This window comes from Leptodactylus fuscus, chromosome 6 (assembly GCF_031893055.1).
Source record: "Leptodactylus fuscus isolate aLepFus1 chromosome 6, aLepFus1.hap2, whole genome shotgun sequence".
Classification (NCBI taxonomy): domain Eukaryota; kingdom Metazoa; phylum Chordata; class Amphibia; order Anura; family Leptodactylidae; genus Leptodactylus; species Leptodactylus fuscus.
The window spans coordinates 183,297,603-183,313,110 of NC_134270.1; the positions used below are offsets into that span (position 1 = coordinate 183,297,603).

Here is a 15,508-nt window from a genome sequence, read left to right on the forward strand (position 1 = left end):
CAATATTTAATATTGTTTGGTTTTGAGGACACACATTAAGGCTGTATTCACACTGAGTAACGCTGGCATTTTTTGTGCTTATTTTTGCACATAGCGCCGCGTTAACGCCGCGTAGCGCCATGTTAACGCCGCGTATACGCCGCATTAACGCCGGGCAACGCCACCACAAAATAGCGCGGCGTTAACGCTGCGTTCATGCGGCGTTAACGCGGCGCTATGTGCAAAAATAAGCACAAGAAATGCCAGCGTTACTTAGTGTGAATACAGCCTTAGATAATCTGAGTGTTCTAGTGTCAGTGTCTTCTACTGGTTGGGTCCTAGCATGTCTATGGCTTAACTGGTGAGGCTCGAAGCCTTGGTCTATACTGTATATTTGACACAAATGATCTCCCTATGGGAAAGACACATGGACAAGGTACAAGTGCTATGAGGAAATGCAAAACCTCAAGAGTCCTCAGAGGCCTGGCATCTGCTAATTACTCGTCTGTCCAGGACTTTTACTTCCTTTGTAATTTTTGTCTGGACCTGGAGGTTCTGAGCGAGTTCCACATGGCCAGAGCCAGAACCGTCCCCTGGGTCACATTGCCTCCTCTCCCGATTTCACAAGTATTTACCCATGCTATAGGGGTCGGCAGATTATAGTCTCTTCTTTAAAGCCCTTTGCAGACCCGCTCCACCAACCAACCTCTAATGACCAGGGTGGTGTGACCTGTGGCACTGCACCCCATCCCTGGGGCCTCTGGGGTACCGACGCTACATGTCTCTGCATCTGGATCTTTTTCTCTTGCTCCATCTGTAGCAGGGATTTGTTCTCGGCCCGTAAATTGTTAATTTCTTTTTGCAGGGCTGACATCTTATCTTGGAACCCGGCATTCTTCATTACGGCATGCTCCTGAAATGTACACAATAAAAGAAATACGACAAGACAGAGATTTATCTAATAATAAGGAATATTAAACTCATCGCTGCTTAAAATTCTGATCAATTTAGACGACCAAAAAAAGCTTGTAATAAATCCCAAATGTGTGAGAAGACGACTCTGCCCGGTGATTCTGCATTTGGTAGTTTGTGCGGTAGATTTTACACCAATGAAATGTGACTTGATCTCCATCAGATAATGACACCGGGCCAAACTACAAGGACATTGATAAGATTTATGGTGAGAGTGGTATGAGGAAATGCACTGATCGACACCCAAGATATGACCTGGAAGACTCAACAGGGAAGAGCTAAATGACTAGAGATGTAGACAATGATTCCTTATAGACTGGGTTCTCTATAGTCTGGGTTCACTATAGACTGGATTCCTTGTAGACTGGGTTGCTCATAGACTGGATTCACCATACACTGGGTTGCTTATAGACTGGGTTCACTACAGACTGGGTTCTCTATAGACTGGGTTCTCTATAGTCTGGGTTCACTATAGACTGGATTCCTTGTAGACTGGGTTGCTCATAGACTGGGTTCACTATAGACTGGATTCACCATACACTGGGTTGCTTATAGACTGGGTTGCTTATAGACTGGGTTCACTATAGACTGGATTCACTATAGACTGGATTCACTATAGACTGGATTCACCATACACTGGGTTGCTCATAGACTGGGTTCACTATAGACTGGGTTCACTATAGACTGGATTCACCATACACTGGGTTGCTTATACACTGGGTTGCTTATAGACTGGGTTTGCTACAGACTGGGTTCTCTATAGACTGGAATCACTATAGGCTGGATTCACCATACACTCGGTTGCTTATAGACTGGATTCCTTATAGACTTGGATCCTTATAGACTGAATTCCCTATACACTGGGTTTTCTGTAGACTGGAATTAGAGATGAGCAAACAGTGAAATGTTCGAAGTTCGATTCGAGTAGTCGCCCAATGCTCGACTGTTCGATTGAACATCAAACCCCATTATAGTCCATGGGGAATAAATACTCCTTTAGGGGAAACCACTGTTCGACTCAGGAGAGTCACCAAGTCCACTATGACACCCCAGGAAATGATGCCAACACCTCTGCAATGCAACTGGGACAGTAGGGGAAGCATGTCTGGGGGCATCTAACATGCCCAAGTCACTGTATTACGTCGAGATCCCTGTCAGCTTGCGATATGCCGGAGCTGACTTTTTCCCATAGGAATGCATTGACCGGTGTTGATTGGCCGAATGTCATACAGAGTACAGCATTAGGCCAATCAAAGTTGGTTCTGCCGGAGGCTCGTCTGTGAGGAGGCGGAGTCTAAGATCGGACCAGAATGGAGACTGCTGTGGACCGCTCTTAGACTCCGCCTCCTCCGGCCTCGTGGTATTCGATTGTAATTGTACATCTCGAACAGCCTGATATCCGATCGAACATGTACTCGATGGAACGCTGTTCGCTCATCTCTAACCGGAATCACTATAGACTTTTCAAAAATGTTGTTTTCCCGAAACTTTGTGGCTTCCCACTCTCGAATCCCTATTATATTGCAGCGTCCCTTCCGAACCTTTCAGACTATAACAATAGCATTTCTGGTAAGGTTTGCCAAAATCTAACCTGATCTCTATTTCAAGTGCCAGCCCGGATCTATGGCCGGGATCAGCAGAGAGATCATTACAATAATAATAATAATAATATTATAATAATAATAATAATAATAATAATAATAATAATAATAATAATAATAATAGATTCTGCATGTATCTACTCTCCTGGGCAATGTAACCTCCACATAAGGCCCGAGCCCTACAATACTCTACCTGGAGCTTCCGAGATATCACCAGTTCATTCTCCTCAATCATCTTCTTTCTCTCTTCTCTCATCTTGTTCATGAGCATTTGCTTTTGCTGCTCGAAACTCACGCGTTGCTCTTCGATGCATTGTTGCAGATTTTGGATTTTCTGGTTCATTGCTTGTCTATCTCTCTCTGCGATTTCCGCTCTAGCACGTTCCACTAAAACAGTATGGAAATGCCAAGAAGTGTTACTGAGGACACACCGCACGGTGCACATGGCAGGTTGGAGGAGCGATCCTTCACTTACCTTGTAGTTGTCTCTCTTTCTCAGTCAGGGTGTTATCGCCTTGCATGATGGCAGCTGCGATGGGCTCCTTCTCATGGATATACGTCTGTAACACCTCATCAGCCTGTCGGTGTAAAAAGTAAAATACCGTATATACTCGATTATAGGTCGACCCGAATGTAAGGTGACCCCCCTAATGTTACCATAAAAAAACGGGGAAAATTTATTGACTCAAGTATAAGCCGAGGGGGGGAAAGGCAAGACATTCTGTTTGTGCTCATGTTAAACCTAGCAGGCTTCGGGCCTATATAGTAATGCCCAGATGTCACGTGGTTTGGGATATTACCATATAGGCCCAAGGCCTGTGCCAGTAGTACTATATAGGCCCAAAGCCTGCGCTAGCAGTAACAGTCTATTACTACTACCACAGGCTTTGGGCCTATATAGTACTACTGGCACAGGCCTTGGGCCTATATGGTAATATCCCAAACCACGTGACATCTGGGCATTACCATATAGGCCCGAAGCCTGCTAGGAGTAACATCAGATCCCAGAGAGGTGTGTAACAGTGTTTATTATGTTCTCTCACCTCCCCTGGAACTTTGATTATAATAGCGGCAGTGGGATCATGGCTGTGGCTCGGGCCTACGCACTGCCGACCTCTGTGGCCTACAGTATAGGGTGAATCGGGGGGCGGCAGTGAGCAGGCCCAGGGAGGTTGGTAAATAGGCCAATACCTGCTGGGAATACTCAACTAAACATTAAGTACTTACCGACCTCGCGCTACTGCTGCTGCTCCCTCCGCTGCTCCTCTTCTCCCGGCCGTATACTGCGTCTCAGCGTAGGGGGCGTGATGATACCGCCTGCGCTAAGACGCAGTTAGGCGTCATCGAAACATGCCGGGTGCGGGCCCGAGCTTATGTGGCCACGTCACCCGGCGTGTGATGTAGCCAGGGGAAGGTGCCGGGACTGGAGCGGAGGCCGGCTGTAGTCGAGTCAATTAATACGGTAATTGAAAATGTCACATGACTGGTCCGCTGTGAAAGACGTGTGTGAGAGGCCGCTAGAGCAGCGCTGGTACCGATTGGTGGGTGGTTAAGCAGCGCTGTCGCCAGGGCCGCCTTAAGATGTTTCCAAGGCAGAGAAGACACTCTGGAAACATCTTGGGGCGGTCCTGGAGACGGCGCGGCCTCACCACTCACTTATCGTATTGAGTATCAGCCGAGACACGGTTTTGCAGCAAAAAAACTGTGCTGAAAAACTCGGCTTATACTCAAGTATATACGGTAAGTTACGTAGGGGACGAGCTCATCGGACCTAATGAATAAGGTTTATTTGGGTGTCGTGGCAGGATTTGGCTATGATTCCAAAATTAGGGATCTCACCTTATTGTCTGTGACGTTCCAATTCTAAAGTATCCCTTGGAGGAATGGAAGATTCTGACGGAGAAGACAAACACAATGTAGCACGTGTGATGTCCTCCGCATGGCTTCACAGCAATCTGTTCAATCTTTCAATTTCAAACTAGCTTCCATCCAATAAGAATGATGCATTTGGTACATCGCTTCCAAGTAGAATTGTCATACCGCATGATGAATGCATACATGAAATGGAGTCTGTCAGCAGGAAAAGCGGTATCACACTAAAGACAGCACCTTGTAATCTACACTTTCCAACTATTCCCTTCTTATTCTGTATTGCAGCTCCGTTTCTATGAAAATAAGTGTTTTATATGTATGCAAATTATCTGAAAAGGGATTTAGGGGAGTGTCTTACTGTCTGCTGTATCTAACCGGCCCTGACCCCCTAATGCCCTGTTCATGAAAATGGAGCCGCATTGCAGAAAAAAGAAGACATTTTTGGAAAGTGTACAAGGTACTTTAATTGTATACTGATTTTCCTGCAGAAAGATTCCCTTTAAATGTATAGTGCCATCTACAGAGCACCCTAATTTTGGTTCAAATGAGTGGATGGGTGCAAAGCACGTGCTGAACCCCTGGACACGGAACATCTAATCCACTGCTCACCTGTCGCCCCCACCATTACAATCTACGGTCCGGTCTTTGTGAAACTTACCATGATACCTTTACCAGGTTTTCTTTTGTATGTCTCCATTATCTTCTGGATATCGGCATAAAATTTTTGGTACCCTCCGGAAGTTAAATATCTCCCTGCCAGTATGTCTCTCTCTAGAGTCGCACTTAGCTGTTGTATAAGTTTTGTGCAGAAATCTCTCGAAGCGTTTGCATTCTTTGTAGAGTATTCGTTCATTTTGTTATGTATCAGTTCCTGTAAAACAAAGAAGAAGTGATGTCATTACGGAAACCATCAGCATGCGGGCCCGGACTGTGCAGACTAATAAGTGATGGGATGAAATATTCGCCTAGTGCGAGCGTCGTAGTAAATACAGACCAGGTAACTTGCATTGTAAATTTTTGATTATTTGGGAATGTTTTTTGGCCTGGTCGTTCTCCGCATGGTCCTACAATGGTCATGGATTACGTCTGATGTTATGGAGCTGGTGACTTGTATTGCCCAGTGCTTAGCGCTGAGCTCGGAGCTCTAGGGGTTTAGTTTTTTTTAATGCTGATATCTGGGGCAGGAGAGGTTTTTTTTACTTTGAGGACTGACCTTCAGCTTCTGTTGATATGTCTGATCCTTGTCGTTGAGTGAACGTCCCAGGAAGACCTGAATGGCGTCTTTCTCACATTTAGTGTGCATGTTCAGGAACTGTTGTTGGGTCTCTGTCGGGAACATCGGGATAGATTTGTCCATCTCACGTTGATATTTGGTCAGGGCGTCTTCCAAGGCTCCTTTGTTTTCGATCTCGGCCAGAACCAGAACGGCATTCTCCATGCAGGGAACCGATCCAGTCTGGATTGCCTTCACGTAGGAGTCAGCGAGAACGGCCAACACTGAGACATAGAAGGTTATAATATTCAGCATCGTATGACCGGCCTGGTGGGTTTTATTTCAAGCTAAAGACCCCCGGGTGAAGGTGAGAGTGTATCGGTGCGGTTTTTGCTAATTGACCTCCTTTATCATATTCTGTGCTAATCTAATGATAGGCTAAGACAGATTTATTGTCTTCGTGCCAACCATTTCAGTACAGACATAGTCATATGAATATAATACATATAAGGGGATGGGGTTATGGGGTGCACATACTTATTCCCTACTATGTTACTCACTTCTCCCAGTCACTTGTCTTCCTCCATCGAGTGTCTTTACCCGGCTGTTTGTTGTCATGTGATGACAGAACTTCGTCGTCTGTTCCACAAATTCCTTTTCCAGTTGACTCTTTTCTAGTTTTTCCAGATTCTGTAGATTTCTCCCTGACGCCGGCCGGTCAAACACGAAACATTTGTGGGAGTGGAAATAATGTAGAACGCACTCCCGGGGGAGATTATAGTCCTGGGTTTTCTTGTCAGTACCTTAAAGTGAAAAATAAGCCATTTTATTTATTAGTGCAAAATTGTAAATAAATAAATAAATAATAGTCGCCCCTCTCCATTATGTTTTTTTTTTTTTTTTTTTATGTAGGTGACATTGGGGGGTCACGGATTCCAACATGGGGGTTTTACCCTTCCCTTGAATACTCGTAAACTTAGATTTCATGGCACAGGATGGCTGGAGACTTCTAGACATCCCTTATGTGCTTTCTATACAATGGTAAGGTGAAGCTTAACTATAGAGATGGGCAAACCCGTTCAGATGAAACCAGATTTGACCAAAATTATCCAAAGGTTTAGGGCTCAACTATGGGGGTTCTTCAACCACTAGTATACTCTGGGATCCAGCGCCGCACCTCCCATGAGGCGACCTGAAGTGAGCGCTTCAGGCAGCGCTATGCCGTCCTGCACTGGCTTAGCATCACCGTCTCAGCAGCCCGGCACGGGAAGCGAGCGGTGGATTGGGAAGGTCCTGTGGATGCAGTGCTGCTCCACCGGCCTCCCCTCATGCTCAGGCAGAGAGCAGGTCCTCTCCCTGCCTGCTCTCTGCCCGCTAACGCCGCCCCGTCTGCTCCGCCCCGCCCCCTTCGCTCCGTCACGCCCCATCCACCCCGCCCCTCCCCCTTTGCTCCGCCCCGTCCCCTCCTCCGGAAGGGGGGGGGGGGCGCTTTCTGTCGTCCGCCTCAGGCGGCATAAGAGCCAGGTTCACCCCTGCTGGGGTCTATTCAGATAATAACTGGAAGCCGAACACTTATACTTGCCTTCCTTCACCGCTCTTGGGCATCCTTGTGGTATCCAGTCCTCCCTCGGGTTCCTCTTCCAGCGCCCTGGGTGATATCATGTGCCCCAGGGGACAGGCCTAACATCAGGTCACTTGTGTTAGTGTCATGATGATGGCACGCCCCATGAGACAACTGAGGTCTCCCGAGGTGCGTGACTTCACTCAAGAGGCCAAAAGAGGACCCAAAAGAATCTCTAGATGGAACCGCGCGAGCCTTAAATCTTCCAAGGTTTGTCCATGTTTACTAATTTTGGATCCCATTGCAGTAAGGCGAGCCTCCTGATACAGCCAGCCCTCTAGGGATCAGATCCCAGACAGTGAGGAATTCTCTCTATTGTCATGTGGGTGGTCCTGGGCTGCTGCAGTTAATCTAAGACCACCCACCTGACAGTATGGAGACTAAGTAGAATACTCGGTGCTGAAACTAATAACATGACTTGCTCTGAGATGGTGGGGGCTAAAGAAAATCCAACTGTGCCAAAGTCAGGGGAGCGGAATCTATTGAAGGATGGAAAGTTGGAGATGGTTGGTAGACTTTCATGTCCGGATACTTTACCTACTGAAGGCTCCTTCCCAGTGGTGTAACTAGGAATGGCAGAGCCCTGTGGCCAACTTTTGACATGCGCCCCCCGACCCCTGCTCCTTCCCGGTCACCCCCAACCCTTTCCAAACCTACAGTAGAAATAAAAGATTAGGTAATTCTACAAGTAACAGGGCTCACCTTTCTTCATCTCCAGCGCTGACATCAGATACTCGTCTTCTGTTATAGGTTTACCGTCCTTCTCAAGTACTAGACCGAAATCTCGGACACACCAGGTGAACGATGGGAAAAACCTCTTGTATTCGGAGGTCTCACTTTGGAGCACAGAAGATGACTTCAGCTTTATCCGTTTTGTTAGTTCCGTCACATAACTGAGAGATTGTTTTGCTAAGGAAATGGCGATTTTATTACACTTCTCGTTAAAACAATTACCGCAATTATTAAGATGACAAATCCCGTATTTGATACAATTTGCTGGAAATAGAATGACCACAGTCACATCTAATGGCAATAGATACAATTATTAAAGGGATCCTACAAGAAAGGATATTCGTCTCCTACCTTTTGTCGTCTTCTCCGCGCCGCCGTTCGCCTACAATACCAGTTTTTCTTGGTGTGCAAATTAGCTCTCTCACAGCACTGGGGGCGGGCCCTAGCACTCAAACAGCACTGGGGGCGTCCCCAATGCTGCGAGAGAACTCTCTCCAGTGCCCCCTCCATCTTTATCAGCAGCATCCTCTTCATCCTCTTCTTCCGGCGGTGCCTTGTAACTTCTAGGCCTCAGGCCTTGGGCAGAGCAGACTGTGCATGTCCACAGGCCATGAGAAAATGGCCACTTACAATACTGTGCAAGCGGCCATTTTCTTGTGGCCTGTGGGCATGCGTAGTCTGCTCTGCCAAAGGCCTGAGGCCTAGAAGTCAGAAACCAGATGACGCTGCTGAAGAAGAGGAGGCGGCGCTGGAGAGAGTTCTCTCGCAGCATTGGGGACACCCCTAGTGCTGTCTGATCACTGGGGCCCGCCCCCAGTGCTGCGAGAGAGCTCATTAGCATACCGACAAGAACCGGGATTGTAGGCAAACAGTGGCGCGGAGAAGACGACGAAAGGTAGGAGAAGAATAACCTTTCTTAAGGCTATTCCGACGTGGTACTTAGAAAAAATCATGTCTGAGCGATAGGATCCCTTTAAGATTACAATGATATTCAGTTACTATTACTAATATTTCTACAATTCCAAAAATTCTAATTCCTACAGTCATAACAATTACAATTTCTACAATTACAATGAAACATTTCCTGCCGTGTGATCTACGCCCCAGTGACATGAAATGTCATCCATGTAGACGAGTTATTAGAAGTGGTTACAGACCTCAGAGATGTGCGGTATTATATATACTGCTGGAAAGATGACATGGCGGTGAATACACACTATCAGCTTCGCCTCCGGAGATATTGGTGCTGTTAGTTTTGGCACTGATATCCCTCCACTGTCAGAAGGGCGTAGTCTTACAGCCATAGTGTACTCTTCCCCAGCCTTGTACTGTCAGAAGGGCGGAGTCTTACAGCCATAGTGTACTCTTCCTTAGCCTTGTACTGTCAGAAGGGCGGAGTCTTACAACCATAGTGTACTCTTCCTTAGCCTTGTACTGTCAGAAGGGCGGAGTCTTACAGCCATAGTGTATTCTTCCCTAGCCTTGTACTGTCAGAAGGGCGGAGTCTTACAGCCATAGTGTATTCTTCCCTAGCCTTGTACTGTCAGAAGGGTGGAGTCTTACAACCATAGTGTACTCTTCCCCAGCCTTGTACTGTCAGAAGGGCGGAGTCTTACAGCCATAGTGTACTCTTCCCCAGCCTTGTACTGTCAGAAGGGCGGAGTCTTACAGCCATAGTGTACTCTTCCCTAGCCTTGTACTGTCAGTAGGTTGAGGGTTTACAGCCATACTCTTCCGTTCTGGGCTGAATTATATTTCAAGACCATCATATATGCATTAAAGTTATAATTTGACTATGAAAACATCAACAACTACCAGAGGGGGGACATTATAGATAGTATGGAAGGGGCCACGTTCCACCTACAGTATATAGGAGTTTCAGGACTTCTCCAAATGATTGATGCATCCGGAGGTCTGAACATAAATCTCATAGGCTTCTTCCCACTTCCCATCGCTCCCATTTGACTCCTAAAGGGAGGGCTGAGAGAGCCATGTTGGAATTAAAGGGATTGTCCAGTTTCTGTAAATAAATTTTATGGTTTGCATAATGACAAGTTACACAGTTTCCAATATACATTCCACAGCTCTTCTCACTGTCATTGTTTATTTACTTCGATTTACAGTCCATGGTCACATGATGGACAGTTCATGGTCATGAGATAGACAGTTCATAGTCATGAGACGGACAATCCATGGTCACGTGATGGACAGTCCATGGTCACGAGATGGATAGTCCATGGTCACGTGATGGACAGTCCATGGTCACGAGATGGATAGTTCATGGTCACGTGATGGACAGTCCAAGGTCACGAGATGGACAGTTCATTGTCATGAGATGGACAGTTCATGGTCATGAGACGGACAATCCATGGTCACGTGATGGACAGTCCATGGTCACGAGATGGACAGTCCATGGTCACGTGATGGACAGTCCAAGGTCACGAGATGGACAGTTCATGGTCATGAGACGGACAGTCCATGGTCACGTGATGGACAGTCCATGGTCACGAGATGGGCAGTCCATGGTCACGTGATGGACAGTCCAAAGTCACGAGATGGACAGTTCATGGTCATGAGACGGACAGTCCATGGTCACGTGATGGACAGTCCATGGTCACGAGATGACAGTCCGAGATCATGAGATGGACAGTCCATGGTCACGTGATGGACAGTCCATGGTCATGAGATAGACAGTCCATGGTCACATGATGGACAGTCCATGGTCACATGATGGACAGTCCGTGGTCATGTGATGGACAGTCCATGGTCACATGATGGACAGTCCAAGGTCACGAGATGGACAGTCCATGGTCACGTGATGGACAGTCCATGGTCATGAGATGGACAGTCCATGGTCACATGATGGACAGTCCATGGTCATGTGATGGACAGTCCATGGTCACGAGATGACAGTCCGAGATAACAAGATGGATAGTCCATGGTCATGTGATGGACAGTCCATGGTCACGAGATGACAGTCCGAGATAACAAGATGGATAGTCCATGGTCATGTGATGGACAGTCCATGGTCACGTGATGGACAGTCCAAGGTCAGAAGATGGACAGTCCATGGTCACGTGATGGATTGACAGGTTCACCGGCAGAGCTCAGTAATCTGACTTCTATATTCTGTGGAGCACACATGGGCAAAACAAATGTGTGTAGGGCCTAAAAGGGCCACTATTACTGTATAGCACACAAATAAGGCTACCACTTACTTTGTTGTACTGTTGCCATCTGGGCCACTATTATTATTTGGGTCACCATTTACATCTCTGGGGCATTACTGAGTCATGGCTAGAAGAAGTCATTATGGTGGTCTGGGCTACATAGAGAAGAAAAGAGAGAGGGAAGAACTCCAGCTAGAGGAAACCTCAGTCCAAGCCTGTCTCAGTAAGAAGTTTAATCATTTCCTCTAAGTAGGTAGAATTGTGCTTGAGATGTATAAGGAAGTGTGTAATTCTAAGGAAATTGTCTTATGATAGGTTACTGAATGGGGGATATCATACTATGTCCAGGATGGGCATCCACTCATGAGACGTTGCCACTGGGCCAACAATGTCCCCACCCAAGATATACCAGAGCCAATAATCCTAGAATTGACCTTCTTACATAGGAGGTAAGGATACTGGAGCTGCTCCATAGACTGCTGGTCAATGGTCCCCAGGCTATTATACACCAAGGCGCTGCTCAGCAGGACGGCCAGGGAGAAGATCCAGGCATCGTTCTTAGAGTCTCCCTGCAGAACCAGAAAAAAGTTGTTACCAAATTTGCAGAAGGTGCAGAATTGTAATGTACTAAAACTGGTAGGAGGGGGGTGAGCAGATCTGTAGACTGACGATCAACCTAAATTTTGGAGATGGGAAATATTTACATTTCACTATGTGGGGCCTGAAATTATATAAAAGGGGTTTCCAGGGATTGAATAGGACTGTCCTTAGAGGGGTCCGACCTCCCCACCAGTCAACTGTTTAGAGGAATTGTTGTATACGGCAACTAGCCCAGCTCTGTACACTGTGTAGCAGCTGGAAAGATACTGCAAGACTTGGGTCATTCACTTGAGGAGTTGCAGTGCCAGACACAGCCCATGGACTGAAGGGGGGCGGTTTTTGCAAAAAGAAAAGAAAATGCAAACCTATTTCTATGGCCCCGGGCAAACTCTTCATCCCATTAGAATGAGCTCAATAACTTTCCAGGACTGAACAGTCCCTATAACCCACCTTTTCCACATCGCCCAGCCCCTCTGTGTCCAGTAGAACTAGTTTTTGTCCAGTATTTCGAGGGTGGGGAACGCACCACATCCAGATTCCCTTGGTTTGTGCCTGAATGGTGGATCCCAGAGCAAAACCTGGAAAGATTCAGAGAAACTCAACTTTGACTCATCATAGCGAACCTCTGTTATCTCCTTTTCTAATGCACCAATTTGTGTTTTCATTTGTAATTCTTTGCATGACAAAGGCCGTAACTTTTTAAGGGCTTGATTTTTGCAAGGCCAATTTTTCTTTCCAATGACGCCTTTAAATATTCTCTATCTGCAATTGTGAGCTTGTGTGTTCTGTCCTGTAATATATCACTGTATCACACTGGTGGGACTATGAACGGATTATCATATATAAATGAAGGTCTATGTGGTCCATCCCGACAGCAGGGCCAGGTGGTACACATGTAGGAATATGCTCAGGCTCTACTCTCCAAGAGCTAAGGTGGTTGTGCACCGGCTGAGGATGGGCTTGGTCTTGAATCCTCCCTAGGACATGCCCGAATTCGATGTCTGTTTTGTTACCCGGAAGGGTCTTGAGTTTTTCTGCAAAAATTATGAGCTGGCAGAGAATCCAGTTGTGGAGATTCGGACATACCGGCAGTGTCTCATCAAAATCGGGTCAAGAAGGAAATGTTTTTTAACCATTTCATGACTTGGTGGACCAGTTAGGCGATGAGGTATTATACATGCCATTGAAGAAAGGAGATTCATTTGGTATCTTGCCAGGAGCCTGGACCTTTAGGGTGAAGTTGAGATGTGTATGGAGCTCTTCAGCTTTCTTGGGAAAGGATCACATCCAGATTTTATACCAGGGTCACAGGATCGGTGACCCCGCACATCTCAGTCCAAACTATAATGAGCAGAACTTGTGTGGGGGTGTTGACCATGTACAGAGATCAGGTGTGACCTGTGCGGTGGCTTAGCCATGGCCCTCAATCCTCTGCTCTAATGCAGTCTTGGCTCCAGTAGAAGACCTTCCTGAATTTTTGGTAAAAAAAAACAAACCCAAAACACTCCCTAAGTCCTAGTGTGGCTCCATTTACTTCCGTTAGTGATTGGAAAGGGATATTTGGTTACAATGTCACAGCCAACGTCACCGCGTAGCTCTATCCTTACAGAGAGGGGTGGCAGCTCTGACTGAATTTGTAAGGGGGAGGGGTCTAAGCTGAATTTTTGCAGAAGGACCCATGAGCCTTTAGCTACACCCCTGAGTCCTGGGAGAGCTTTGTGTATCTTATGGGACTTTTCAGGACATTTTTAATTCACACAGTAATTGTATCAAATTGGACCCGCAATGAGTTTTGGGAGATTTGTACACCTTTATCCATAGTCTGTATTCATCTTCTAGTCCTTACATACATGTATCCGCACACACGTGTACAGGTGACATGCGCTCTCCTATTACAGATCACTCACCTGTTCTCTTCCCAGCCAGTTTGTTCATCAGATAAGATTTTCCTGTCCGGTATTTTCCTACGATTGCAATGACCACGACCGGTTGGGAGATTCCTTGGAGGATCTTCTCGGCTTCTTTATTGACCACCAGTTTATCCCCGTCCACATTCTCTATCAGACAGACGGGCCGAGTCAAAAAGAAATTTGGAGGCAGAACTGGTTTAGGCTTTAAGGGCGGAGGATTTTTTCTGGAACAGGCACAAAAGAGAAAAACGTAGAAGGAGACAGTAAATGGAGCAGCCTGGGGGGAGGGGATGACGGTCATGGAATTAGCATCCATTGTTCACGAACATGATTGTGTTGATTGGCGAATGATTGTAGGGATAAGCTCAATGGCCATCAATTGGGTTTTTTGTTTGTTTTAGTGGTGGTAAAGGGTGTTAATCTCAATTCAATGACATGAGGGTAAATTTACAAGGATGGCCATGAAGGCATGGCTGCCATTTTGGATGATTTAACCCCGTAATAGTACTGTGCGGTCACAGAAGCAGCACCTTCTGGCACTTGGCTGTGGTACATAACCGAGGCCCACGATTAGCTGCCAGAGTCGGAGGATATACCAACACTGATGGATTAACCTCCTGGATGCCCTAATCAATGGCGATCACGGCATCCAGGTGGTCCGAGGACAAGATCACAGCAAACCTGCCACCTCTCTTATCCCTCGCAATAATACCATCGATTGCAGGACATTGTTCTGGGGATCTGAGATTTCAGGTTCTAAGTCCCTTTGTGGGATAGAGAAAAAGTTAAAAACCAAAAGTTCAGCTCGTCCTGCAAAAAAAGAGCCCTGACAAATCTCCGCCAGGATTTATACAATTGGTAAAAGATAATAAAACCGATATAAATAAGGTATCAATGCCGTGTGTAATGCGGAGGGAACACGGTAAACATAACATACAAAATCTTCTGATAGAATTGTGGGGGGGTTTCACATGGAACGCCAAAAAAGACGGAGAAAACCGAATGTAAATATTAGATGTAGCCCAAATTAGTGGCGGAGAAAGTGCAACGTGTCCCACAAAGAATAAGCCCTCACATTGCCCCTTACCTTGCAGTGTGTCTGTCTGCAGCTGTCTGTACAGTCCGTATTGTCCCATAACCTGGAGCGAAGCTCTGACCCCGTTTCACGGCAGTCTGTTCTGCAAATCTTCTCATGGCAAACTGAAAGTAGAGAGTCCTAGAAATGACTCCGACCACGACGTCTCCTACAATGCAGACTGCCTGCAAGTTACTTGTAATTCTACTTGGGAAAAGCAAAGTCCGTCCTCTGTGAATCTTCTGCTTTTACGTATCAGGACATTAACCCCTTCCTGCCACAGTTGTTATTCCTTTTACGATTTTCATTTACAGTACATATACATTTTCCCGTCCATAGAGCCAGATCAGGGCTTAGTTTTTGCTGGACAAGTTGTTTTTTGTAGCCGTGTCATTTAATATTCCATTTTATGTAGTGAGAAGCTGGAAAAGCATTCAACATGGGGTGGAATTAGGAAGAAACGCTGGTCCTGCGCCACGTTACAGTTACAATGTTAGACTAGGTTCACATCTGTGCGTGGATCTTTGTGAGAGCCAGATGCTAAAACAGCAGTTTATTTCAGTGCAAAACTTTTCTCGACTCCAATTTTTGGTGGTTTCTGCAACAGAGTCTCAAATAATGCAGATGTGAAACTTTGGAAGGTGCGGCCCCATCTAGAAAATGCAATTCAGTTCTGGGCAGCCGCTTCATAGATAGGAAAAGTTTCAACAGAGGAGCGTAAAAGTGATAAGAGGCCTGGAGGACCACAGTCATGAAGAGAGTG

At 46.3% G+C, this 15,508-nt stretch overlaps 1 protein-coding gene across 1 annotated transcript in view; it reads right to left on the reverse strand.

Moving 5' to 3' along the window:
* Positions 1-13,710, reverse strand: part of LOC142210225 (guanylate-binding protein 2-like) — a 28,289-nt gene extending 14,579 nt beyond the window's left edge. The window contains exons 1-10 of the mRNA XM_075279249.1: positions 13,668-13,710; positions 12,211-12,338; positions 11,620-11,729; positions 7,961-8,151; positions 6,198-6,440; positions 5,638-5,921; positions 5,083-5,295; positions 3,028-3,130; positions 2,746-2,939; positions 749-892 (exon numbers count right to left, since the gene is read on the reverse strand). Coding sequence (XP_075135350.1) covers positions 749-892; positions 2,746-2,939; positions 3,028-3,130; positions 5,083-5,295; positions 5,638-5,921; positions 6,198-6,440; positions 7,961-8,151; positions 11,620-11,729; positions 12,211-12,338; positions 13,668-13,695 — 1,638 coding nt within the window. The 5' untranslated portion in view covers positions 13,696-13,710. The remainder of the gene's footprint in view (positions 1-748; positions 893-2,745; positions 2,940-3,027; positions 3,131-5,082; positions 5,296-5,637; positions 5,922-6,197; positions 6,441-7,960; positions 8,152-11,619; positions 11,730-12,210; positions 12,339-13,667) is intronic.
* Between the last annotated feature and the right edge of the window lie 1,798 nt (positions 13,711-15,508).